The 25,677-nt window shown below is 45.8% G+C and overlaps 1 protein-coding gene across 1 annotated transcript in view; it reads left to right on the top strand.

Moving 5' to 3' along the window:
• The first annotated feature begins 2,159 nt into the window (after positions 1-2,159).
• Positions 2,160-25,677, top strand: part of LOC146782903 (UDP-GlcNAc:betaGal beta-1,3-N-acetylglucosaminyltransferase 9-like) — a 50,431-nt gene continuing 26,913 nt past the window's right edge. Inside the window, exon 1 of the mRNA XM_085637833.1 lies at positions 2,160-2,758. Within this exon, the coding sequence (XP_085493959.1) occupies positions 2,167-2,758 (592 nt within the window). The 5' untranslated portion in view covers positions 2,160-2,166. The remainder of the gene's footprint in view (positions 2,759-25,677) is intronic.

Genomic DNA, 25,677 nt, shown 5'->3' with positions numbered 1-25,677 from the left:
GTTAATGTCAACACTCCAAACAGTTAATATAGGTTAATAGTTAGAAAGTTACGTAATTAGTATTTTATCATGCAAAATAGAGAAGGTACACAAAATGTTGTTTTACCTGCTCCACCACAGTTATACAAGAAAAGATGTAGAGATGCTGGGAGGCTGGAAAGAGCGGAACACTGGTCTAGAGATAGGAGATTGAAAAGTGGAAGACAGTTTGATACCGATGGATGCAGAAATGCAGGAGAGAATGGGGAAAAATAGGGGAGAAAGAAGAGGGAATAAAAAGGATTTGAGTGATGCAGGAGAAAAATGAGAGGGGGAGACCCAAGTGCTGTGTAGTATGGGAACATTACTGTAGAATTGAGTGACAGCGAGGGGCAGTAAAGAGAAGCAGGAGAGAGTTTGGTAAGAGTGGAAGGTGGAAAGTGATGGGATTGAAAGGATGAAAGAAGAGGGGAGCGTGTTCAAGATGAGGGGAGCTTGGGGCAGAAGTGTTCCATATGGTAGGGTCCTGTCTCTCTTTAGCGGGGTTCTAAGAGGTGGTAATGGATTGTGTTATTGATATTACCCTATGAGCAATCCCTTGCACACTCCTGGCCTGCCTCCTTGGGGGTCACCCATACCCAAAAAAGTGAAAAAACACTACTAGATTTCCTGACCTGTCATTGATACTAGCAACACAAGAATTGACAATGCATTGGATAGCCTCTGGGAGCCCACAACTGATTAAATGGCTAGAAGGGCTTGGAAGTGCTGTATTGTTTCAGGAATTGAAGAGAGGGTGGGGAACAATTGATAGGGCTAGAGCATCCAGTAGATAGCTTATTGGCCCCGGATGTTGACACAAATACACCTAACAGCTTCCTTCTTTCAGTGGAGGATTCAGAGGGTGGAAGCAAATGACCCAGCATGGGACGCCTTGGGTGGGATTTGGAATTACAGTGGTGAACTCAAGATTTGACTGGCCATTAGGGAACTCTACGTATGGCAGCTTGGCAAGCGGTAACTGAAGATGGGGCAGTTGGGTGGTGGTGTTTGTTAGTTCTTAGCTGAATTGGACAAACGCCATGTTTTATTATATTATGCACTCGGGCTGTACATGTTAGAATGACACCTGTAACCTGTTTCTTTACTCTGTACTACCACAGTGCATAGACAACTGTTTGTTTCTGATGTTCTGTGTCCTGGCAACTACTGTTTTTTGTTATATACAAACAATATAATTTTGTTTAAAATAAAACAAATAGGAAAAGGGGAGCGTTGAGATAGAAAAGGAAGGATGTAGACATGGGAAGAATGAAGAAGAGTACTGGGAAGTAAATATTCACACATTAAAGGAAAGAGCGGAAAAGAGGAGGATAAAGGTAGAAACAACTTAGGAGAGATACTTTGGGGAATGGAAATAGGAAAGGAGAATAGAAGGGGCAATGGAGAGATAGGAGAAGAATGAAAGTTGAAAGGTACCATGGTACAAAGGGAAAGCAAGAGAAGAAGGAATTGAAGTTGTTCAGGAAGGATGAAGGGATAAGGGAGCGAAGTGGTCATAGCTAATATTAGTGCATGAGGTGTGGTGACCCTGGGCACTGTGGTGTAAGCGTACCACTGCTTGCCAGTTACGGGTATTTGTTGCTACCTAATCTGGGCAGTATGGTCTAATTTCTTTGTTTGCATTATGGCTCACAGCATCCTTGCTACACCACAGGGGACACATTCCTAAAGTTTAGGCTTCAACGTTTTGCCTGGATACTATCACCTTTCAGGTGTTGGTATCCAATGAATGGTTGGCAACCTCAATTGCGGTCAGCAACCACTGATGCATTCCATAAGGAATTGCAAGGAAGGGGAGATGCGCTTTTGGCCCCCTTTTTCCTGAAGAGTTGTTATGAGTCACATATTTTGGTACATTGTGAGTTTGAGGTTTTTGGTTTCGAAGCCCGCAATTTTTAAAATCACAACCGCAAAATTATTTTGTTTGCTGGGTCCTTACTTAGGCTTTTTAGGAAGGGGACTGGACACAGTTCCATAGTTGTTTCGTATGTTTGCTTCATGCACATTACCCCAACACTTTTTTGTAATGTTGGTAATTCCCAACACTTGCATTTTGTGATCCTCTGTGTTCTATGAGTTTTTCTTACTCTGTTGTGTTGTATTTCTTGTAGAACAGAGGGAAACATGAACAGAAAGATGAAGAGCCTGCTGGGATTGTCCCTGTTCACATTTATAAGTATTTGGCTGTTCTCAAACAATGGGAAGAGATGTGGGCCCTTTCGCTGCGTGGGCATCAGTCGGCAATCACCAGTCCAGCAGTGCCAGACACTTCAAATGAGGCACTCGACTACGCTGACGTATGGAACAGTCACCTACCACCTCAACCTCACTCAGCATGTGGCAGAGTTCCCACAACTACAAGGCTACAACTGCACCATCCTGCAGGACAGGAAAGGCCACTGCAACACTCCTGGTGGTAAACCACTGCTGCTGCTGGCCGTAAAGTCCCACCCGGCATCAAGCGAGAGGAGAGCGGCCCTGCGCCAGACCTGGGCGGTGGAAGGGGAGGTGTCGGGCTACTGGGTGAAACGTCTCTTTTTAATGGCCGTATCCCCTAGTCTGGGGTACATGAGGCTGGTAAAAGAAGAGGTCAAGGAGTTCCAGGACATTCTGCTGTGGGACTTTACTGAAAGCCACCACAACCTGTCGCTGAAGGAACGCTGCTTCCTGGAGTGGCTGCATCACAACTGTAAGGAGGCGGAGTTTATTTTTAAAGGTACAGCACTACATTCTATCCTGCAATTATACAATTTGTCCACATAATGCATGACATAACTCGAAACCCTTACTTTAACCACCTTCTTTTTCTTAAAGGAATACTCTGCTCTCTTGCAGTGGTAGAAATACAATGCTGGGAACTGTAAAGTTCTTCAAGAGAGTATATTCAGGGCTCTGTGGCAAATACTATGGATCTGGCGGCTTGTGACAGCTCAACAGATTACATGTCTAGGGACAAGAGGGCAGACATCACCATCTCAAGCTAAGACTAACTTCCAGTTAAGAGGAAGCTGAGTTAAGGGTGGTCCTTAAGAAATGAGCATCATGTCCAGTAAGAACTTAGCAAATATTACCTGAGAAATTGATTGTTCTGGGATGGATTCTCCCATTAGTTCCTTATTTTGAGCTAGATTTTCACTGAGAGATTACTGCAGCTTCAGGTGAAATCTCCAGCTAAAACGTCCACCCTGTACTTGGCAGGAACTAAGGACTGGAATTTGTGATGTTGTAGGAGGACATGGAAAGATCCTCTGGGATTCCGCAACATCACGAATTCAAGCCCTTAGCTCCCGCCAACCACCCCTCCCGGACATTGGATCACACGGTCCTTCATCTCACTCGCCGGTTGTTTCTCACCTTCCCCTCCACCCATTGGATGCATCGTGCCTCATAACGTACCCGTCATTTTCTCAACACAGGGCCCCTACTCTTCCCCGCATTTACCGGTTTTCTCACTGACAGCATTCATTGCCTATCTCCTCCTGGTGGCCCTCCAGGGACCACTGACCCCTGGCTCCTCAGTCCCCCAGAAGTGAATTTTTCGTACCTTCCTCCTCTAGAATTCCTTCTATCCTCCTTCAGCACTTTCCAAATTGTAACCTGGTCCTGATGATGAGCCTAACTGTTAGAGGATCGAAGCGTCGTTGACATTCCAGCGCAACTTGTGGCACCTTATACTCTGGTTCACCTAAATGCCCAATTTTTTACAATTCTTTGTAAATACCTACCTATGAACCTTAAGTACCTTTTAATTATTGTCACCTCTCTCCCCTTGTGCCGCCTATCGCTGTTCCACTTGTCACTTGCGCCGTCCACCATGTGTGTCACAAGCACTTATGTGCACAAAGTTCCGGCAGGTTACTTTCATACTCATTGTCAACAGTGCTCATACAAATGTTCCCAATTTGTTATTCCCAGTACAATGTTTACACTTTATGTATTCTCAATACATGATGCCTCTGGCACTCCTTCTAAATCGTTGCGTCTCCCTAAATGCTTCATTTGCAACTAAATGTGCATGTTTATTTACTAGCCTCTGAAATAATACCTGTTGAGATATTGTTGTACTTACATACCGGTTTGTTAAGAAGCATGTGGACTTGTACTGCAGTATGGTCCGATATGGTAATACATTGCAATGGCCACGTTGGTCCAGTCCCTTAGAAATCAGCTACTTTCAGTAAGGTAATCAAGGCACCTCTAGGTGTGATGGACATGGGGAGAACTCTTCTTTTTCCTTAAAGTTTGACATGTTTCAATGCATTCTTCAATCCCATTTTCTCACCCATAGATCTCAGAGTTCTAGAGTGTGGTTCTTGGTGTTTCCTTCCCTCTGGATCTATCCAGCACCCAATGGCTCCAGGGCTGAAGACTTGTGGTAGTTTTATGCTTTAATTGCCAAAGCCTGTCAGTTCCTGATGGGAAGTCACAGGAAGCTTCCCTGCTCTGAATTTGGACCTTAGAGAGTTGGAACAGACTCCTTTATGTCATAGTCATATTTAGCTTTATTCGGAGTCATAACTGATCACCGTAAAAGCATTTACATAAAAAAGACAGCACATATCAGTTTCATATCATTACATCTAAGAGAATATAATCATAAAAGCCACAAATAGCAGTTATTTGTGGTCAATCTTCCAAAATTCATTAAATATACTTTATAAAAATGTCAACACTTCACTGAAATTTACCTCCCTCCCAGAACCTCTATATTATGTTTATACTAATGTCTTCCTAAAGTGCTTTTGGTGTTCTAGTAGAATGTTTTTCCTGTAAGTTTCCTGGTTCAGTCCTCCCCCATGCCAGTTATTACCGTGCCACCTTAAACGTATATTCCCTGTGCCGTGTCCTCAAGCAGTATCTAAGTTCATCCTCTTCTTCGCATAAAACACGACCCATAAAAAGGATGACATTCTGCAACAAATTTCTAACGACGGCAGTGATTGAAGATAAAAATATACAGGGCGACATTGTGTAAAATTGAACTGTCTTATTATTGGTAAAATATGTTGCTTCCTGTATTCAGAATAAAATTCACAAAAGAGGACCACGTGCATTGTATTCTGGGGCATTTTCTGATCAGAGGGACAGTTTATTAAATCTATGGACCAATCATTTATAATAGGAAAGGTGCAGAGCCTATGGAATATATCCAACCTAAAGCGTGTGAGGACGGACCTGTGTCTTGAATTTAAAACAGATATCAAATCGGGCTGCATGTTAAAAGTGGTTAATATCAGTTGATTATGTAAGACTCCTTTATGTCTCCCAATTTCCTCTGGATCAGGGTATATCTCACTCTGTGTCTTGTTTGATTTCTCCTAGATTGAAGGTGATATTGCTAAAAAAAGAAATCACTGCCCCAATACATTTTGCGTAATATTATGCGATATATGCAAGGATTCTTGTCTCATATTTCCACGCATTTACCACTTAGGTTGTTAAACATTTTACTCATTCAAAGGTCTGCTGCATTGCTATCATTTATACCCTGAGACACTCATCATTTGCACTCCGGCTCCACCAGATTCTCTTCTCCACCTTCATATCATCCATGAGGTGCTTTCTAGTCATTTCACATCAAGATCCAATCACTGCAGATCATCCATGCAGTTGGCAGAGATTTCCTCTCTGTGTGTGGTCACTAGAGCACCATTTAGCACATCAGTTCCTGCCATGTAAATATTGTTAGTTGAATTACAAGATGTTGGGTGCATGGAGTGATAGTAATTTTATAGGCCTATATTACACTCTCTATTGATAGTGTCCCATGGGGTATTTTCTGCCATTAGGATCGCAGTCTAACCGTACCTCTATAATGTTTACTTGTACATTTGCTGAATCCACTTTAAATGTCAACGCTGTGCAGCTGGTGGGAGGAAAGGCACAGTACCCTGTGTTCCCGACAGCATCGGCCCGACAGATCCCCGGTCTATCAGATTACCCAGGACCGTATGGATCACAGCAGGTCTGACTGGAATTCGGCCTTATCAAACAGGAGATAGGGAGAAAATATGCCGCTATTAAAACCTGGTACAAACTTTGGAAGAACTGATCCAATATTTTAAATAAGGTCCTGTAGTGTGCCCAGGAAGACGATCCAAGCTCAAGTTTCGGCATATTCCTGAAACTGCACTGAAGGAAACCAACACAACAGAATTTGGGCGCAGAGCCCCTCCTTCCAAGCCTTCTGCTGAATGATAAACAAAGCGGCTACGCTACAATCATCATTAGAAGACAATCGCACTTAGACAAAAGATCCCATGCTTGGATGGTTCTCCAATCCTATACATTACTACGACTGGTGGAATACCTCAGTACAACATATTCGCCTCACTTAAAACGATAATTAATGGTGATTTGATTTGGGGTATTACCAAGTTTGGCCGATCAACCTGAATGGAAGTATAAAGGCGTCAAAACATGTAGCTTATGTGGTGCAGCATGGCAAGATTTCATCCATCTTATCTGTGTCTGCCCCACCTTAAAATCGAACCGAGTATTGCTTCTAAAAAAAGCTGTCAATGATAGGGGCATTCGAACTTGCAGATCGACCATCATCAAAGGACTTGGTACAACAAATTCTCAGTTGTTGTTATTGTTATTGTTATTGTTAAGTGTACTTGTAAAGCGCAACATTCATCCTACCAGGATATCACGGCGCTGCAATATTGAGCAGTAAAACCTAAGGCAGTTTCCTGGGACTTGTTGATTATTCTGATATGGGGAATAATGCAGTTTTTAGTTTTTTCTTAAAGATGGGGTAGGAGTCCGTGAGTCGGAGGTTAATGGGCAGATCATTCCAACATTTAGCAGCAATGTGTGAAAAGGCACGTCCGCCCATCCTGGATAGCTTGATCCGTGTGGTGGCTGCTTTGGCTGAGGCTTGTGAAAGCAAGTTTCGTGCTGGAGCATAGAACTTAATTCTATTCCGTAGAATAAAAGGGCCAGTATTGTATATTATTTTATGGGCGATGCATAGCATTTTGAACGTGGCTCTTTGCCTCATAGGCAGCCAGTGTAAGGCTCTCAGGCAGCTTGTGGCTGAATCATACTTTCTCTTATTGCAAACAGCTTTAGCAGCAGCATTCTGGACCAGTTGTAGTTTTCTAAATAAGTAGTCCGACATACCCACAAATAGAGAATTGCCATAGTCCAGCCTGCTAACTAGTAGCGACTGGACTAGGATCTGTCTGCATTCCAGTGGTATCCAGGGGAAGACCCGTTTCAACCTTTTTAGTATGGCAAATCCTTTGCCACATATTGAGGTGACATGGCATTTCATCGATAGAGTGGTGTCCATCTGAATTCCTAAGTTTCTTGCGGACGATGTGGGCTTAGGTGGGGAACCTAAGGAAATTGGCCACCAGGTGTTATCCCAGAGCTGTTTAGTCCCACGAAGAGGAGAATTTCTGACTTGTCAGCATTTAGTTTTAAATAATGACCATGCATCCAATTGGATAGCTCTGACAGGCAGTTTTGCAGTCTACTTTTGGCGTCATTTTCCCCATTTAGGGTTACCATCAGCTGAGTATCGTCAGCGTAGGAGCAGATATTAATGCCCCATTTCTTGCCAATCGACGCCAATGAGGAGACGTATACATTGAACAATGTTGGGCTCAATGCTGCCCCTTGGGGCACTCCATATTTAATCTTTCGAGGGGTAGAGGTAAAGTTACCTAAACAGATGGACTGGGATCTGTTTGATAGAAAGGACTCCAGCCAATTTAGGGCTTTACCTTGTATTCCTTTTGCGGCAAGCATGTGAATTAACAGTTTATGGGACACGGTATCAAACGCCGCTGATAAATCAAGGAGTATCAGGGCGACCGTTTTGCCTTTATCGACCTGCATTCGGATATCGTCCATTACAGCCAGGAGCGTAGTCCCTGTTGAGGCGAGTTGACCTGTAAGATGATGAAAATTCTATTACTTTATGAAAAAAACAAACGGCCGAAGGAATCAGACACTTCCAATCCACTAATGTCCAGCAACCCCATTGAAATTTTAAAATGTTAAATGTTTTTAATGTCAATATCTGATGAAACACTAATTCCGTCAACAACTCTACGATAGAGAATCATGCTTTGCTTTTAATTGTTAATATGATAAGAATACTGTCTTTTTCTATATTTTAAATCAATCAATCAATCAGGGGAACTTGTAAAGCGTGCTACTTACCCGTGAGTGTCTCAAGGCGCTGGGGGTGGGGTGGGGGGGTTGGGTTTGCCGCTACTGCTCGAAGAGCCATGTCTTGAGGAGTCTTCTGAAGGCGAGTAGGTCTTGGGTCTGTCGTAGGTGGGTTGGGAGGATGTTCCAGGTTTTGGCGGCTAGGTAGGAGAACGATCTGCCGCCGCCGGTCGTTCGTTGGATGCGGGGGACGTCTGCGAGGGCGAGGCTGGTGGAGCGGAGCTGGTGGGTGGGGGTGTAGAAGCTGAGTCTGCTGTTCAGGTAGGCTGGTCCGGCGTTGTGGAGTGCTTTGTGTGCGTGGGTGAGGAGCTTGAAGGTGATCCTCTTGTCGATGGGGAGCCAGTGGAGGTCTCTCAGGAGGGGGGTGATGTGGCTGCGGCGGGGGGCGTTGACGATAGTCGGGCGGAGGCGTTTTGGATGTGTTGTAGCCGCCGTTGGTGTTTGGCTGGGATTCCTGCGTAGAGTGCGTTGCCGTAGTCCAGTCTGCTGCTGACGAGGGCCTGTGTCACTGTTCTTCTTGTTTCGGTCTGGATCCATTAGTAGATCCGGCGGAGCATGCGTAGGGTGTTGTAGCAGGAGGAGGAGACGGCATTGACTTGCTTGGACATGGAGAGGGAGGAGTCGAGGATGAATCCTAGGTTGCGTGTGTGGTCGGTTGGTGTCGGTGCTGTCCCCAGAGCGGTCGGCCACCAGGAGTCGTCCCAGGCTGAGGGGGTGGGTCCGAGGATGAGGACCTCCATCTTGTCCGAGTTCAGTTTCAGGCGGCTGCTCCTCATCCAGTCGGCGATGGCCTTCATGCCCTCATGAATGTTGGTTTTGGCGGTGTGAGGGTCCTTGGTGAGGGAGAGGATGAGCTGGGTGTCGTCGGCGTAGGAGATGATGTTGAGGTTGTGGTGGCGGGCCACTTGTGCGAGGGGGGCCATGTAGATGTTGAACAGTGTCGGGCTGAGGGATGAGCCCTAGGGGACTCCGCAGATTATATCGGTGGCTTCTGACCGGAAAGGTGGGAGGCGGACGCTTTGGGTTCTGCCGGAGAGGAAGGACGTGGTCCAGTCAAGGTCCTTCTCTTGGATTCTGGCTTCTTGGAGGCGTGTCTTTAGGGTGCGGTGGCAGACCGTGTCGAATGCGGCTGACAGGTCCAGGAGGATGAGGGCTGATGTTTCGCCGTTGTCCAGTTGGCGTCTGATGTCATTTGTGGCGGCGATGAGGGCTGTCTCGGTGCTGTGGTTTCGTCTGAATCCGGATTGGGACGGGTCCAGGATGTTGTTGTCTTCGAGGTGGCGGGTCAGTTGAATGTTGACGATTTTCTCGGTGACCTTTGCCTGGAACGGGAGCAGGGAGATGGTTCGGAAGTTCTTGAGGTCCTTGGGGTCCGCCTTGGGCTTTTTGAGGAGGACGTTGATTTCGGCGTGTTTCCAGCTTTCCGGAAATGTCGCTTTTTCGAAGGAGATGTTGATGACCTTCCGTAGTTGGGGTGCGATGGCCATGTCTGCTTTGTTGAATACGTGGTGTAGGCATGGGTCTGACGCAGATCCTGAGTGGATGGAGTTCATGATCTTGCGTGTCTCGTCGTCGTTGGTGTTGGCCCAGGAGGTCAGGCGGTTGGCGCTGTTGGTGACCGCGGGGGGGGGGGTGGAGTCGGGCATCGTTGGTGCGGTTGTGGAGTTGAAGCTGTCGTGGATGTCAGCGATCTTGCGGTGGAAGAAGATGGCCAGTGAGTCGCACAGTTCTTGTGAGGGCGGTATGTCGTTGGCGCTGGCGTTGGGCCTGGAGACTTCTTTCACGATGTGGAAGAGCTCTTTGCTGTCGTGTGCGTTGTTATCCAGGCGGTCTTTGAAGGATGATCTCTTGGCTAGTCTGATGAGGTGGTGATGTCTGCGGCTGGAGTCCTTGTGGGCTCCGTGGTTTTCTGGCGTTCGTTTGTGGAGCCATTTCTTCTCCAGCTTACGGCAGGTGCGTTTGGAGGCCAGGAGCTCGTCGGTGAACCAGGTGGCTCTCCTGCTGGCGTGGCTGTTGGATGGTCTCTTGAGTGGGGCGAGGGTGTTGGCACAGTTGTCGATCCACTGTCTGAGGTTGCGGGCTGCGGCGTCAGGGCAGGTGGGGTTGATAGGTGGGTTCTGGGTGAGGGTGGTGGTTAGCTGGTCTTCGGTGACTTTGTTTCAGCAGCGGCGCGGCAGCTGTTGGGTGCGATGGTGCGTGGTTGGTTTTTTGAAGGTGAAGTGGATGCAGCGGTGGCCGGTCCAGTGGGGTTCGGAGGTGTGGTCGAAGGTGACGTGGGTGCTTGTGGAGAAGACGGCGTCCAGCGTGTGGCCTGCGGCGTGGGTGGGTGCGGTGACAAGTTGTCTGAGGCCAAGGTTGCGAGGTTTTCGATCAGTGTGGCGGAGTTGGCGTCGTTGTTGTTCTCGAGGTGGAAATTCAGGTCCCCGAGGAGGATGTAGTCCGTGGAGGCGAGTGCGTGGGTGCTGGCGAGGTCGGCGATGGAGTCGCTGAACTGAGCCCGGGGCCCGGGGGGTCTGTAGATGAGTGTTCCTCTGAGGGTGGTGTTGGGGTCGGAGTGGATCCGGAAGTGCAGGTGTTCGGCGGTGTTGAGGGTGTCGTCTGCGTGGGTGGTGACCTTGAGGGTGGACTTGTAGACGATGGCTATTCCTCCTCCGATTCCGTTGGCGCGGTCCCTGTGGGTGATCTTGTAGCCCTCCGGGATGGCTATGGCGATGTCGGGTGCCGAGGAGTCGTTCCACCACGTCTCGGTGAGGAAGGCCACGTCTGGGGCGAAGGTGTCGAGCAGGTCCCAGATCTCGACGGCGTGTTTGCGTGCGGAGCGGGTGTTGAGTAGAATGCAGCGGAGGTGGTTGGTCCCGTTCTTGGAGGTTTGGTGGGTCTGTTACAGGTGAAGCTGCAGGTGCGGCAGGAAAAGGATGCGTGGGTCCGTTTCGGGGCGGCCTGGAAGCAGGTGTTGTGTCGGCCGGCATTGAGTGCATGGAGGGAGTCAGCGTCGTATCTGAGTCTGGCGTTGCGGCGAGCGTGGGGTCTAGGGGTTCTGGCGCTGGGCGTGGTCCAGGCGCGGACGGGCGCAGACGGGGTTGCCTTTGGCGCGCCTTCGGCACGCCGGCGGTGCGCCCACTGCGCGGCCTCCATAAGAGGGGCTGAGGGAGGGAGGGGCAGCTGGGAGGCGGGATCGGGGTGGCAAATGGGATGCTCGGGGGCGGGGCCGCAGGGGAGCAGCGGCGGGAAACCAGGCAACAAGGGAAGGGGGCGGGAACCAAGGCAGCGAGGGGAAGGGGAGCGGGAAAAAACGACAGGGACTTTAAGTGATTTGACCAGAATCACAGGATGTTAAACCAACGCCAAGAATCGAGCTCCAAGTTTGCAGCTCTAGCATAACGCCACATCCTCTCCACACTTCCGGTTTTAAAACCATCTCACTCATAAGGCAGGTGGTTGAGCACAGCCTATGCTACTGCAGTATGTTGTAGTTAAACTAGTGTGGTCTAGGAAGGCAAACTATATTTAAATACACAGGAAGGGCAAAATGAAGTGGACACCTACATAAGGTGGCCTATTTTACAGCAGAACTTTGCACCTCAGCTGAAGAGCTAAGTCCCAAAGGTATTAAGTGTGGGTACCAATGCAGTAGTAATGGCACCATGAGCCATAATGCAAGATAGGGATTTGGTCTCCTATCCATCTCCTCTGTTTTGCCTTCAACAAAATAGCCACTAATTAGGGTGAACTAGGAAGCTGTGTCTCTGTACCTACTTCCCTAAGCTTGATATATATCAGTGTCTGCTTTTTATAATTGAATACCGCCAAGGATGCTCTGCGACTGCTTTATATACTGTGATCAGTAGTGGCTGTGTCAGCGATTTGTCTTCCTTGTCCTTTGTTAGTGTTGACCCCTCACACGCCCCCACCATCCCACCAGCAATAAAAATAAGTGTCATGATGTGCTCAGGTTTGGCTGCGTCACAGTGCTTTAAAAAAAATATATTTTAATTTCATCCATGCAGCAGAGCAGGCACACTGCTGTACAACATGGCAAAAAAACTTTGACAAAGCCAGTGGCTCTGTCATAGATGTCACCTGTTGACTTTGCCAATGCTTGTTACATGACTGTTCTTAATTTGTAAACGTTGGGAATAGTTTTGAAATTAGGCAATTCAAAGGATTTAAATGAAATTACATATTATGGCAATATTTGAATTTATATTCTAAGAACAGCACTAATTTTCTAAGAACATGATTTTTCTGTTAAAATTAAATTTCCCCATGCTGTTGGAAAAAAAGTACTGCAGTTCGGTGTCTGCAAGAACGTAGCAATGCAACTCTAGCCGCTCACTCATCTAGCCAACATCTTCAAAACTTATTCCAAAGTGCATATTAATATGTAATCAAAGGCAAAGCAAAACAAAGGCTCTGAATTTCTGATAAAAGCATTAAAATGTCACAATAGCTATTGATACCTCTAGGTTATTTGTGAAACAAAAACAATCAGATAAGTTTATATTGTATCACGGTTTAATGCACTGTCATTCTTTAATTGCAGATAAGGATCAAACTACAATAGTAAAATAATCTGGGATTCGAAACTGACCCAAATTGCTTTTAACAATGTTTATAAAACCAGTAACAATGTTTAGACACAAATTGTCTAAATTCAAAAGTTTCATGTCAAGAAAGTTTTACTTTATTAAATAGAGAAAAGGTTACTTTGCATGACAAATATTTTTAACACAGGGTTGTGCAGCTTTCTGCTGCTAGCATTTGTTCCTGGTGCACAAAGAGTGTTTAAATGCAAAATGTGTTTAAAACTGCAGTACCACCTCCTGTCTACAGGAACAGAGCTGAACAAAAATATAAATTCTCTTTAGGAAACACACGTCCCCACAAGGCAATTTTTAAAAACGTTTTAAATATTGACACAGATGGTCCTGAAGCCATTATCAATTAAAAGACATTGCCTTGTAGGGACCTGTTTTCAGGTTCCCATATTGCAATCATGACCCAACAGCATGAGTGTTTTATTGCACCCCAGTCTCCACAAGAAAAACAACACAACCCCCCCCCCCCCCCACACACACACACAATAACTACACAATCCCAAAGTAAGGAAAAAATAAGTGTCAAAATCTTTTGAGGAATAAAATGAAACATGCAACAGCAACTGAATTAGGTGTATAAAACACTTGATAAAAAATGCTGAAAAATGTGTTGTTCTTATTTAGCAGTATGTCAAGAGCAAAAAAAAGGTTACAGAGTGCCAATCCTGTTCACTTTTTGGACAGTAATTTGTCACTCTTTAAGAGTGTCAAACTTCACTATTGTATGCTTGTTGATGTCTGGAATGTCTCTAATAAGTTCTTTTTCTCTAGACAACAAGGCCATTGCGCTCAGACTAGTCTCTATCATGGTGTTTCTTAGGAATCTCTCCATTCTGCTGAGAGTCTGCTGTTGTAATTGCTATGATGATCAGAATCTTCAACAGATTCATAGTCTCTGAAAATGGTTCTAATGGATTGTTTTTAACAAGTAAACAAAATTAAGGCATGGCACCACTAGCTCTTCGGCATTCAGGGCTGCTGTATATGATTGATAGTTCAGTGCCTTATTTTTCTGTGTTCAGCGAGGGATATTAATTTATAATTTCCATGAGTATTTCATCTGGACATGTTCTGTCATGTCTGTCAGAGTGCCCACCTTGGAGTAAAGTAGCATCTTCAAGATGTTTTGTAAATGCAAAGCGTTCTTTGGCACGGACAATGACAGCATCACAAACATCTTGGACCAAGAACTTTATATCAGTTCCGTGGCTTGAAACGTAGATTAAATTGAGAATCTATCCTCTAGCTTGTCGATATATTCCCTGACATGAGTGATACGACTGACAACATCTGTTGTGGCTCTTTGTACCTTTAAACCATTTATGTCTTCCTTTTGAAGCTGGCCGCACAGTATGTCCACATAGGGCATTATATCATGACATTAAGAAAGAAAACAAGCACTGGTTAAGCCTATAGGCTTCACCAATGCAAAATCTATTGTCTTTGTCAATGTTTTTTTACATGGTGGACAGCAGTTGATCTGCTGTGCAGCATGGATCAAAGTAAAAAAAAGAGCTATGACATGGCCAGCTTTGACCACATTATGGTGTTTTTTATTTTTTTAGGGCATGTTCCACAGCAGCTCAACTGCTGTGCAGCATGTAAAAAAAAGTTGACAAAGCTAAAACATTTTGCGTAGGCAAAATCCATTGGCTTTGTTAATGCTTGTTATTCAATGTAAGCATGAATGGGAGTGATGGCTTTTTTTTATAGCATTGTTGTTGGATAGAGAAAGCCAGTGCCTCTATATGGGTTGTCTGGCAACACGCAGACATGCTGCCTGTAGTAAACCTAGACAGACTCTAAGGTGAATCTGTTGCAGATCCCAAATAAAATTAAGGATTTCCCACCATACGCCACTTGAGTTTTGGGATGTGAGGTTTTGTCTCAGCTCTGGGATTTGTACAGACCTCATTTATAATGGTCAGTATGTTTCCCAGTGTGTGAAAGGCTCTGAGTCTCAGGCAATGCACAAGAAACGATGGAGCGGGAAAGGCGACTCTCTGCCCATGAATGATGGTGAGATACTGCAACAACCCCTTGCAGAAGCTCTTTTGTGGGACACAGCAGGAATTTATGCTTCTGCTGGCAGCACTTGCAGTACGCAAAGAGGTTAAAGGCAAGCTGAAAATGTTACTTTAACCCCTTGCATGCCCGCCCCTTTCCCCGCCCAGTGCCGCGCTTTTTATTAGCGGGCGGAGTTCATGACGAGCTGGACTCGTCATGGGCACAGCGCCACCGCAGCCCATGACGAGTCCAGCTCGTCATGGGCACTGAAGGGGTTAATTCAGTCACGCTCATCTGGGACTACTGAGCAAGTTACTAGAATAAAAACATAAATTCATCTATTTATTCAAGGTTCTTCTCTTAATACTGAACACTTTGTACAACAAGCAGTAACTAACTAGGTTGGTATCCATTACATATGGGAATTGTAGTGTGCTGGAAAGCATACAGGCAGCAGTGGGAAAGGCAACATGGAGTTGGCACAGTGGTTTGAAAGGGGGCAGGGGGTTTAGGAGAGGAACTGCAGAGAGATACAACAGTGAGTTATCTGGAGTTATATAGAGAGGAGTGAAACCTCAAAGATACAATAACTCAATTGTGGAGGCTACAAGGCAAAGTCCTATGTTAACCTTTCATGCCCCTTGCCGTGCTCCTCAGATTTCCCTCCTGCTGCAATTTCCTTTGACATTGACACAATTCTTATTCATTTAAAATGTAAAAATACACTTTCATGAAATGTGCTGCTTAAGCAGATATACCGGACCGATTAATACCCACACTGCTCGCTCCACTTTCTCACCACGTGCCCGAGAAATGTTACATCCGGTGACGTGGCACGATCAGCACATTCTCTGAAGTGAAGATGTCCGGGTGTCACTAACCACATCCCCCTACTGTTCTGAAATGGTCTGCACACGAGATAGGGAGAAATCTGATAAGTTCTCAAAACATGCCAGATCAGCTTCTTTTCTGTATAACGAGGGGGGAAGCAACGAGGTGTGACCCAGGAATAGGCTGCAAGACCATAGGGAGGAGAGAGAAGACCTGCAGATGCACTTATAAGGAGTGCTCATTAAGAAATGCTAAACAAAATACCTTCACAGTGAAGTGGTCAGTAGAAGGACACTGGCCAGTAGCCAGTAGTCAGTGTCTGGAAGCTGTACTTGGTCCACGCCCCACACAACAGCATAAACCGCAAAAGCAGGGCAGGAAGTGAAAGCTGACGGCGTGCTGGCCAATGAGAAATTAGAACGATGTTGGAATCCATGAATCACAGGTTCAGGTGAGTAAGGAGTCCTTTTTAAAATAAAGACTTTGCAAGGACAGTGCAAGCGCTGTGCAAGCGAAACCTAAAAAAGATTCTCCCTGTCTTCAATGTTCTGATGACTCCAAAGGCCTCACTTACATGAACAGATTGAAAAACATTGCTGCTTTCAGTGGTCATAAAGCATTTTATTCAGTCTTCTCTGTACTCCTAGATCATGTTAACAGCGTGGGTATGGATGTTCCAGTGAGCTGGGCCCTCTTTTGGGAGGCTTCTCATGACTATGTGATGGAGAACTTCAGGTTTTTTGGAGACCTTGAAAAAATGCTGGAAAGTCACACAAAATAGCAAAAATATAGCAATGCATTTATTGCACTGGACGCTCCTAGAGGCTCCACTCATTAGACTCATTAGGCTAGCCCCATCATAGTTTTTTGCAATAAAGGTCTGTTTGTCACTGGACTCTGGGAAGACATTCTTAAGTTCCCGAACCCAACAGTTTAAATGAAAGTTGTGAGTTTTTAGTCAACTTCTAGGTTATGGTTTCTTATTCCAAAACGATAGCCGTCTTCCAGCTGTGCAGCAATATTCAGTCTTCCAAACATGGCAAGCTTTAGTGAGTTGTCAAGGTGAGATTTACATGCCTCCGGTGTCTTAATTGTTTCAGAGAGGTGTTTTAAATCTGTAATTCCTGTTTTTGGCCATGGTGCTTCACCACCAAACAGCAAGTGGTGGACGCAGGCCAGTGTATTCTTAGTAGTGTTAGCAACAAACCACATTTTCTTTGAAAACCAAGTAGAACTACATTTCCTAGTATAATGTGTACCTTGATCTTTTGCAGAATGTTCAAGCTTGATATCAGGCTTGATATCAGGTCTTAAACATTTGATCTGCAATCTTCTTTCATTCTCCAAGATGGTGCAATGATTAGCTGATCAACTGTATTCATTTTATATCATATAAAATAAGCTAGGCATGTAAGTGGTGTGAGAAGTATGACCCTTTGAGTCTTGCAGCAAGGCCGGCCTTGCTGGCAAATACTGGGTCATCGATGGCCCCTTTCGATAAGTGAATATGAGTTGTACGTTGGTTTTTTGGGACACAATATATTATGTAAGTAAAAAAAAGAGATGACATTCCTAGATAATAGTTCAGAGGCCATTGCAAAATGAGAACTTCTTCATCCAGAATGTGGTTAATGCCAGGAGCTTATTCCCAAAGTGTCCAAAATATGACTGACAGCTCTTTACAACAAGGTATTCAAATGCTGCAAGTTACACATTATACAGTGAGCCCCAGTCTTATATCACATGTATATTGTAACATTTTTGGTAAGTTATTTAAAAAATATATAAAACAGGACCTGCTAGAAGATGATGCCTTGACTTAGGAGCATTCCTAAGAACATCACATTGGAGGCATAAGCCTCCCCCAGATGTAACGGTGACATTTCAGACCAGGCACTGTTTACATTTCCTACACAAAATGGGTGTTGCTTTTCAAAGTCATTCCTGCATTCTGCCCATCAAACGAGCTTGGCTTTGTAAAGTCATCAGCTCTTACTTCACACTCCCATAAGGCTCACAAAGGCTGTGCTGGATGCAGCCAGTAAGCAGAGGCTGGGTCAAGGCTCACAGTGAGCCATAAGCACTGCAGTCTGAATCTCACCCTTCGGCTTGCTAGCTTATGCATTCATACTGCTGCACAATATTGTGGGTGGTATTGGTTTGTCTATCTGGATGTAATGTCCCCTACTGTTCTGTAGTGTAGTTGGGGTTGGTAAGTGGGCTTCAGAGTGCAAGTCACAGGTGGAGACCCCAGTCCACACCACTGCACTCAGGAGGACAGGCTGGTACAGTGGCACTCAGAGGAGCTCATCAAATGGGCATGGCTGCTTACGGTGCTGAGTGACAGCACAGGTTGTGTTGCAGTTCCAGTGCAACTGTGTAATATTATTGCTGCTATTTGTGAGTTTCCTCTCCTTTTGGAGTGATGCATGCGCTGGGGCTAAGAGTGGCGCACGTCTCACCCAATGCCAGGCTGCATGCAGAGCCGGGTGGTGACGGGGTGTCCTTACTTGGGCAGAAGAGTCCAGTCAGAGGCTGGCCATTGGAGACCAAGCAGACAAGTCTTGGGAGTCAGGGCGGGCTTATAACTCTGCAATGAGGTCAACGCGCAGCAGTACTGACAGCGCCGCTGTGGCATGAAGGTGTGCACCCCTGAGAGCACTAGTTGTCCAGTCCAGCACACTAGGACTCAGGATAGGCAGGGTAAAAAACCAATCCAAGTCAGACCGTGGTGCCTTAGTCCAGCCTGCAGCAGGGCAGATGCGCTCTACAGTCCTGCAGTGTGATGCCCCTCAAAACAAGCAGTGACTGGCTGCAGACTCCTGCGTTGTAGCGATTCGGGCATGCGCAGAGCGCCCAGCGCGGCTTGGATTTTTAGAGCAGTCCTCTTTGTGGTCTGCCTAGTGGTGGGTGGGCCACGAAACCTCGAGGCAGATGCCTGGCTGGGGCTCAGCTCGAGAACTGATTGGAACTTTGAGCCCCTATGGAGCCGAGCTCACATGGGAGGCTGCGTTGTTTGTTGGCTGCACACAACCATGTAACAAGGGGAATTAGCCTCTGCCCTATATCTTGTGAATCCTGGCAAATCTTGCTGTGCCAAATATAACATGTAACATAGTCTGTGTGTTATACCCCATCTAGTGGCTGAATTCCACTGTGTGAAACCAGTGGCGGCCGGTGCAGGTAAGAGCGTTGGGGAGGGGGGTGAGGTAGTGGGGAGTCGACAGACGATGACGAGGTAAAATAGAAATTTAAAAAAAGAAAACCACTTGTTTAATTTTACTTTACCTCGTTGTAATTTATCGACTACCTCTTCACCCCCCCCCCCACCCCCGCCCCACCGCTCTTACCTGCACAGACTTCAGCTGCGCGAAACTGAAAATCTGGGATCAATCCCGGCTTACTTGTTTGACCAAATTGTGTGTTCCTTGGCAAATGTTTTATTTAATTGCTACTCCTAAAAAATATGTTTAATTTAATAACCTTTAATGTGATTCCACTTCTAATAAGAATCCAGCCTACATATAGGGTACACATGGCAACTGGCATGCCTTTTAGTTTACTAATATTATTGTCATTATGGCGTTGACAGGATCGTTTCTAAGTTTCCCTTATAAAACACTCACTTTTAATAAATACTTCTCAACCCACAGATAAAATATGATGTACTTCGATAACACAGATTTGTGTGTTAAAGAAACACACTTTTTTGAATTTTGAAGACACCATATCATAGTCTAACATGTTAGTTGCATGATTTACATGCCAAATATTTTCAGGGCTTGACTCTCCCATTTCATTTGTTGGCTCGCCCACCTCTTAGTCTGCCAGCGTGCATGGCCGCCTGAGGTCAGTGACTGGAGGTGACCAAGGAACGGAGGCGTGTGGCCACACAGTCACACTGGCACTGGGAGAGCAATCTGGTGATCCGGTGAGGATAAAGGGGCAGATTTACAAGCTCCTTACGTGACTTTTGTGATGCAGCCACGGCGTAAATGTTGTGGCCCATTTACAATGTGACGCATCTAGGGCGATGCGTCACGTTGTAAAGCCCTGCGTTACATTATACCTACGTCAGGTATAATGTATGCAGGGTGGGCGTTCCGTCGCAAGGAAGCCTCATAAAAGTGACGCAGTGAAATCTACAAGATTTCACTGCATCACTCTACCCCTTCACTGTGTCAAAATCCCTACGCCTGCTGAGACCGGGCGTAAGGAATGGCGCAGGGCTTTTTGAATGGGACTCACCTATCTATTGTGGCGCATTGCTGGAGTTGTGTCACTTTCATGAGCAACTCCTGCAATGCCTCACTTTTGTGCCAACAGATGCGTCAGAATTTCTGATGCATCTGTTAATCCTTGCGCCATGGAGCACTGTATTGTAAATACAGCGCAGCCATAGTGGTGCAAGGACATTTGTCGCTGACGCAAGGAAACTGATGCATCTGTGTTGATGCGTCAGTTCCTTGTAAATCTGCCCCGCGGTTTGGGCAGGAGGGACCGCCCCTGCAGGATCATGCGGGAAATCAGGTTAAAGGGAAAGAAGACCAGAGAGGCCATCTATCCTGATTGGATGAAGCAGTGGCGGAAAGCTGTTTCAACAGCCCTTAATGCCTTGCGGCCACAGCAGTAGTCTTATGCAAAATGATGCCCCCCTTGGAATGGGCTCAATGGAGGGCCCCTGAATGCTTGCGCCCCCTACACTGCAGGGGCCTGCTTAGTCAAGCAGAATGGCTCTCTTGAGTGCTTAACTAATGTTTAACCCATTCTGCAAGGCATGCAATGGAATGGCTTACAGGGAGAGGGGGCCCCCTCCAAAACAGCAAACCCTGGGTGCCGTCCTGCACCACGGGGGCCGCAGGGGCCTCTGTTATACCCCTGGGCCACAGTTGCATTAAAGCCTTTTACTGAAAGGCAATGAAGTGCATCAAAGGCTGCTAAAACGTAAGCACTAAGCAGCCTCTCAGCTTAAACTTTAGCGCTTATCCCAAAGCCCTTCCCCAACAATTATCTCAAAGTCTCATCACTAGAACCCTTTGGCTAACAAGATAACATCTATTCCCATTAATTTACTTATATAGCTGCATGGCTGCCTCAAATGGTCTCTGTCTCAGAAGATCCATGCTTGAGGGCCAAGGAGACCAGAACCCACAGCACGAGTGCATGCGATATTCTTTTATTTTTTGCAGAGTTTTGTATAGCGCGAACTGGACCTGAATCCAATCAGGTATCAGAGCGCTTTACATAGCACCAGTTACGTTACATGAGGACACACATTCACACACATTCATTAGGTCTCACCTTGCTATCGTGTAAGCGATCGCAAAGCGAGACTATTGAAAGTGGGTTTGAAAAGTGCTCCCAAAAAGTGGATTGCATGGCTAGCACGCGCACAATCACGCGCATCGTGCCGCCATGCAATCCGCCTTTTGGGAGCACTACAAAGGGTCCGCTCCCCCGCCCCCAGCGCGCGCGCCTCGCTCCGCCGGGCTTGTTTCTCAACCATGCAGCACCCAGCCCAGGGGTGGTCACAGCTCAGCCAGCACCAGACGGGCTATAACGAATAACTGCCTGCAAGAATTCTCCTGCCTCCACCCCCTGTTCTCCGTAAGCTGTTACACACGCATGTACGTTTGTGCACTTCAGACAGCAGCAGTAATTTGCTTCATGCACCTCCTCCTCTCCTTAAGCAGTTTCTTGTGCCTCCCCCACTGCCATCCTTAAGCCGTTCCTCGGCCAAGTACACTTGCATCCTTCAATCAGCAGCACTAAGCGGGCATTAAAGAATCGCCACACGCATGGCAGGCACCCCAAATGTCTATGGTCACAAAGCAATATGTGCTGGCCCCCAGCAGCGGCTATACTCGTGGCACTCTATGTAGAAACGGTTGATCACCAACAAGGCAGAAGCCCGTAAATTCCGCTCAGAAGCTTCGGATTCCATACTCTTGTGATCAATAGATTTCTTTATTTAACCACCCACGTTGCGTTAGTTTAAAAAAATAAATAAATCTTTACTATGCTGCTCTTCCAAATTTCCATGAGCACATGAGGCATTGCAGCCCCTCCCACTCCACCTAGTTAAGCATGGCAGCAAGTTCAGGAGGCAGCGTGCTTTTCTTATTTACTGCACGCACCCACTTGTATAAACCCTCTGCCTTCACACTCCTTTGTTGTTTTCCCCACCCCCTTCTGCTGCTCCCCACTCAGGTGGCGACTGTTCCTTCCTAGCTCCCCCATCCTAAAACATTGCACTGCCTACTTGCCTTCAGTGTTGCTCCCAACCTCCCTGCTCCGTTGAGACTTCTGCTTCTACCAGTCTGTCTTTTCGTTTGTTTAACAACCCCCCCACCCCCCCTCGTTCTCAAAGATCCTTTGTTGCACTCCTTCACCCCCTTCCCTGGCTGCTACCCGCTCCGGCATTGCCCCCTCCTCCACGAGTGCCTAGCCCGTCACCATTCCGTTGATTAAAGGGGGAAAAAAATGCCCTGGATTGATGGATCCTAAAGAAATTTGGTGATGTCAATGCTAACACTGCACGTTTTTTTTTATTTTAGTTTTCCAGTGTTCTAGTAAAGGTAGTACACAGTCCTGGCTCTGCTCTGTAACCTGCACTTTGACATAAGCAGCTGCGACTGGAAGACATGCAGTGTAATGTATTCGGCATATATTGTGATTAAAAATTAATTTATATAATCTATTCACATTAAGTGGCGATTAATGGTTACTTTAGTTACTCTTTTCCCTTGCTCCGTGCCATAAGCAGTGACTTGAAAAAAAGACCACTTATGCCATACGTTGACTCACTCACACTGACTCACTCTCTCTCTCATGACTCACTCTCACTGACTCACTATCACTAATTGACTCACTCTCACTGACTCACTAATTGACTCACTCACTGAGTCACTCTCTCACTAATTGACTCACTCTCTCACTAATTGCCGCACTCTCACTGATTCACTCTCACAGACTCACTTTCACTGACTCACTCACTCACTCATTGACTCACTTTTACTGGCTCACTCTCACTGGCTCATTCTCACTGACTTACTCTCACTGACTCACTAATTGACTCACTCTCACTGACTAACTCTCACTAATTGACTCACTCTCACTGACTCACTCACTAATTGACTCACTCTCAATGACTCACTAATTGACTCACTCTCACTGACTCACTCTCTCTCTCATGACTCACTCTCACTGACTCACTCTCACTAATTGACTCACTCTCAAAGACTCACTTACTAATTGACTCGCTCTCAATGACTCACTAATTGACTCACTCTCACTGACTCACTTTCTCTCTCACTAATTGACTCGCTCTCACTGGCTCACTTGCTCACAAATTTACTCACTCTCACTGAGTCACTCTCTCACTAATTGACTCACTCTCACTCTCACTGACTCACTCTCTCTCTCATGACTCACTCTCACTGACTCAAGCTCACTAATTAACTCGCTCTCACTGACTCACTCACTAATTGACTCACTCTCAATGACTCACTAATTGACTCACTCTCACTGACTCACTCACTCTCTCACTAATTAACTCACTCTCACTGCCTTACTCTCACGGACTCACTAATTGACTCACTCTCACTGACACACTCTCACGAATTGACTCACTCTCACTGACACACTCACTAATTGACTCACTCTCAATGACTCACTAATTGACTCACTCTCACTGACTCACTCTCTCTCTCTCATGACTCACTCTCACTGACTCAATCTCACTAATTGACTCGCTCTCACTGACTCACTCACTAATTGACTCACTCTCAATGACTCACTAATTGACTCACTCTCACTGACTCTCTCTCTCTCTCACTAATTGACTCACTCTCACTGGCTCACTTGCTCACTAGTTTACTCACTCTCACTGAGTCACTCTCTCACTAATTGACTCACTCTCACTGACTCACTCGCTGATTGACTCACTCACTGAGTCACTCTCTCACTAATTGACTCACTCACACTGACTCACTCTCTCTCTCATGACTTACTCTCACTGACTCACTATCACTAATTGACTCACTCTCACTGACTCACTCATTAATTGACTCACTCACTGAGTCACTCTCTCACTAATTGACTCACTCTCTCACTAATTTCCACACTCTCACAGACTCACTCTCACAGACTCACTCTCACTGACTCACTCACTCACTCATTGACTCACTCTCATTGGCTGACTCTCAGTGACTTACTCTCACTGACTCACTAATTGACTCACTCTCACTGACTCACTCTCACTAATTGACTCAGTCTCACTGACTCACTCACTAATTGACTCACTCTCAATGACTCACTAATTGACTCACTGTCACTGAGTCACTCTCTCTCTTATGACTCACTCTCACTGACTCACTCTCACAAATTGACTTAGTCTCACTGACTCACTCACTAATTGACTCAATCTCAATGACTCACTAATTGACTCACTGTCACTGAGTCACTCTCTCTTATGACTCACTCTCACTGACTCACTCTCACTAATTGACTCACTCTCACAGACTCACTTACTAATTGACTCACTCTCAATGACTCACTAATTGACTCACTCTCACTGAATCACTCGCTCTCACTAATTGACTCACTCTCACTGGCTCACTTGCTCACTAATTAACTCACTCTCACTGAGTCACTCTCTCACTAATTGACTCACTCTCACTGACTCACTCTCTCACTAATTGACTCGCTCTTACTGATTGACTCACTCACTAATTGACTCACTCTCACTGACTCACTCTCACTCACTCACCCATTGACTCACTCTCACTGACTCACTCTCACTCACTCATTGACTCACTCTCACTGGCTCACCATACCACCGGAATGTTCCACAGGCAAATAAAAACTTTCTTTACAGTATCCTTGTTGCATCCTTTTGTAGTGTGATCGAAGTATACTACAGTTACACATATAAAGGAATCAAGGCCGAAAGCAAGTACATTAAAATGAAGTAAATATTGCCTACTTGACACTAGAGATATGGGAAATAGTAACTGTGGTTCAAGCATGCAGACAGCGGACTTCTTTGCAATTACATTAGAAACGCTAAATTAACAAGTGTCAGCAGGAAACAGACCAGAGGCGCCACCAGGGCAGAAGCCAGACAGAACCATCCTCCTTGATTGCTGTTTCCCCTCAGCGGAGTCCGTGCTGCATATACTTAAGGAGCCTGCGAGGTTAATAAGGTCACATTTAAAATTCTGGTTTGGCTTCCAGCGCTTAATATTTCACTGCTCCCACACGCAGGGTGCCAGAAGAAACGGATATGGTGTGATACATAGAAGTAAGAGGGAACAACTGTCAAAATTGAAATTACAAAAAAAGGAGTTTTAATAAAGGTGCGTTGTTAGAAACCTGCATGCTATTGTACAACATAAACGTTACACAAATATACTAAGAACTATACAATTTTCTTTGTACAATATTTCTATAGTGGATTAAACACTTTAAAGTTTGGTGAATGGGAGCCCCACCATAAATCAGTGTGACTCTGGCCACACCTAACACATGGCTACCCTGCCTCGTCTAACATATAGGAAAACATCTACAAAAAATGCTTTCATTTATTCCAAATTATAAACACTTAATTCTGATAACAGAAATCTACACATTTTTTCATACGGTACAATACGAAAATGCACCTCCTTATAAACCTTCCGTTTTCCTTCTACCTAAATGGAATTCTCTTTTCACTGCTCCTATGGGACAGAACAGCCACTTCTCAAGGAGATAGCAATCTTAAGTGCCAGGCCACATGTCTTTTATTATGCTGCCACAGTCTAAACAATTGGAACTTTTGACACCACGTCAGACTTCTTGGGGCAGGGAGGAACTGATAACAGTCAACAGGAGGAACTGATAACAGTCAACAGTTGTACACTGGCTCAGTTACTGCTCACACATTAAGCCACGGGTCACGACAAAGGAACATGCAGCTTTGTTATACCCTACATCCTTATATCCCAACTTTTAAGTGTGCTGCCGCAGTCTC

Source organism: Triturus cristatus, chromosome 12, assembly GCF_964204655.1.
Source record: "Triturus cristatus chromosome 12, aTriCri1.1, whole genome shotgun sequence".
NCBI lineage: Eukaryota > Metazoa > Chordata > Amphibia > Caudata > Salamandridae > Triturus > Triturus cristatus.
This window is presented reverse-complemented; position numbering and strand designations above follow the sequence as displayed.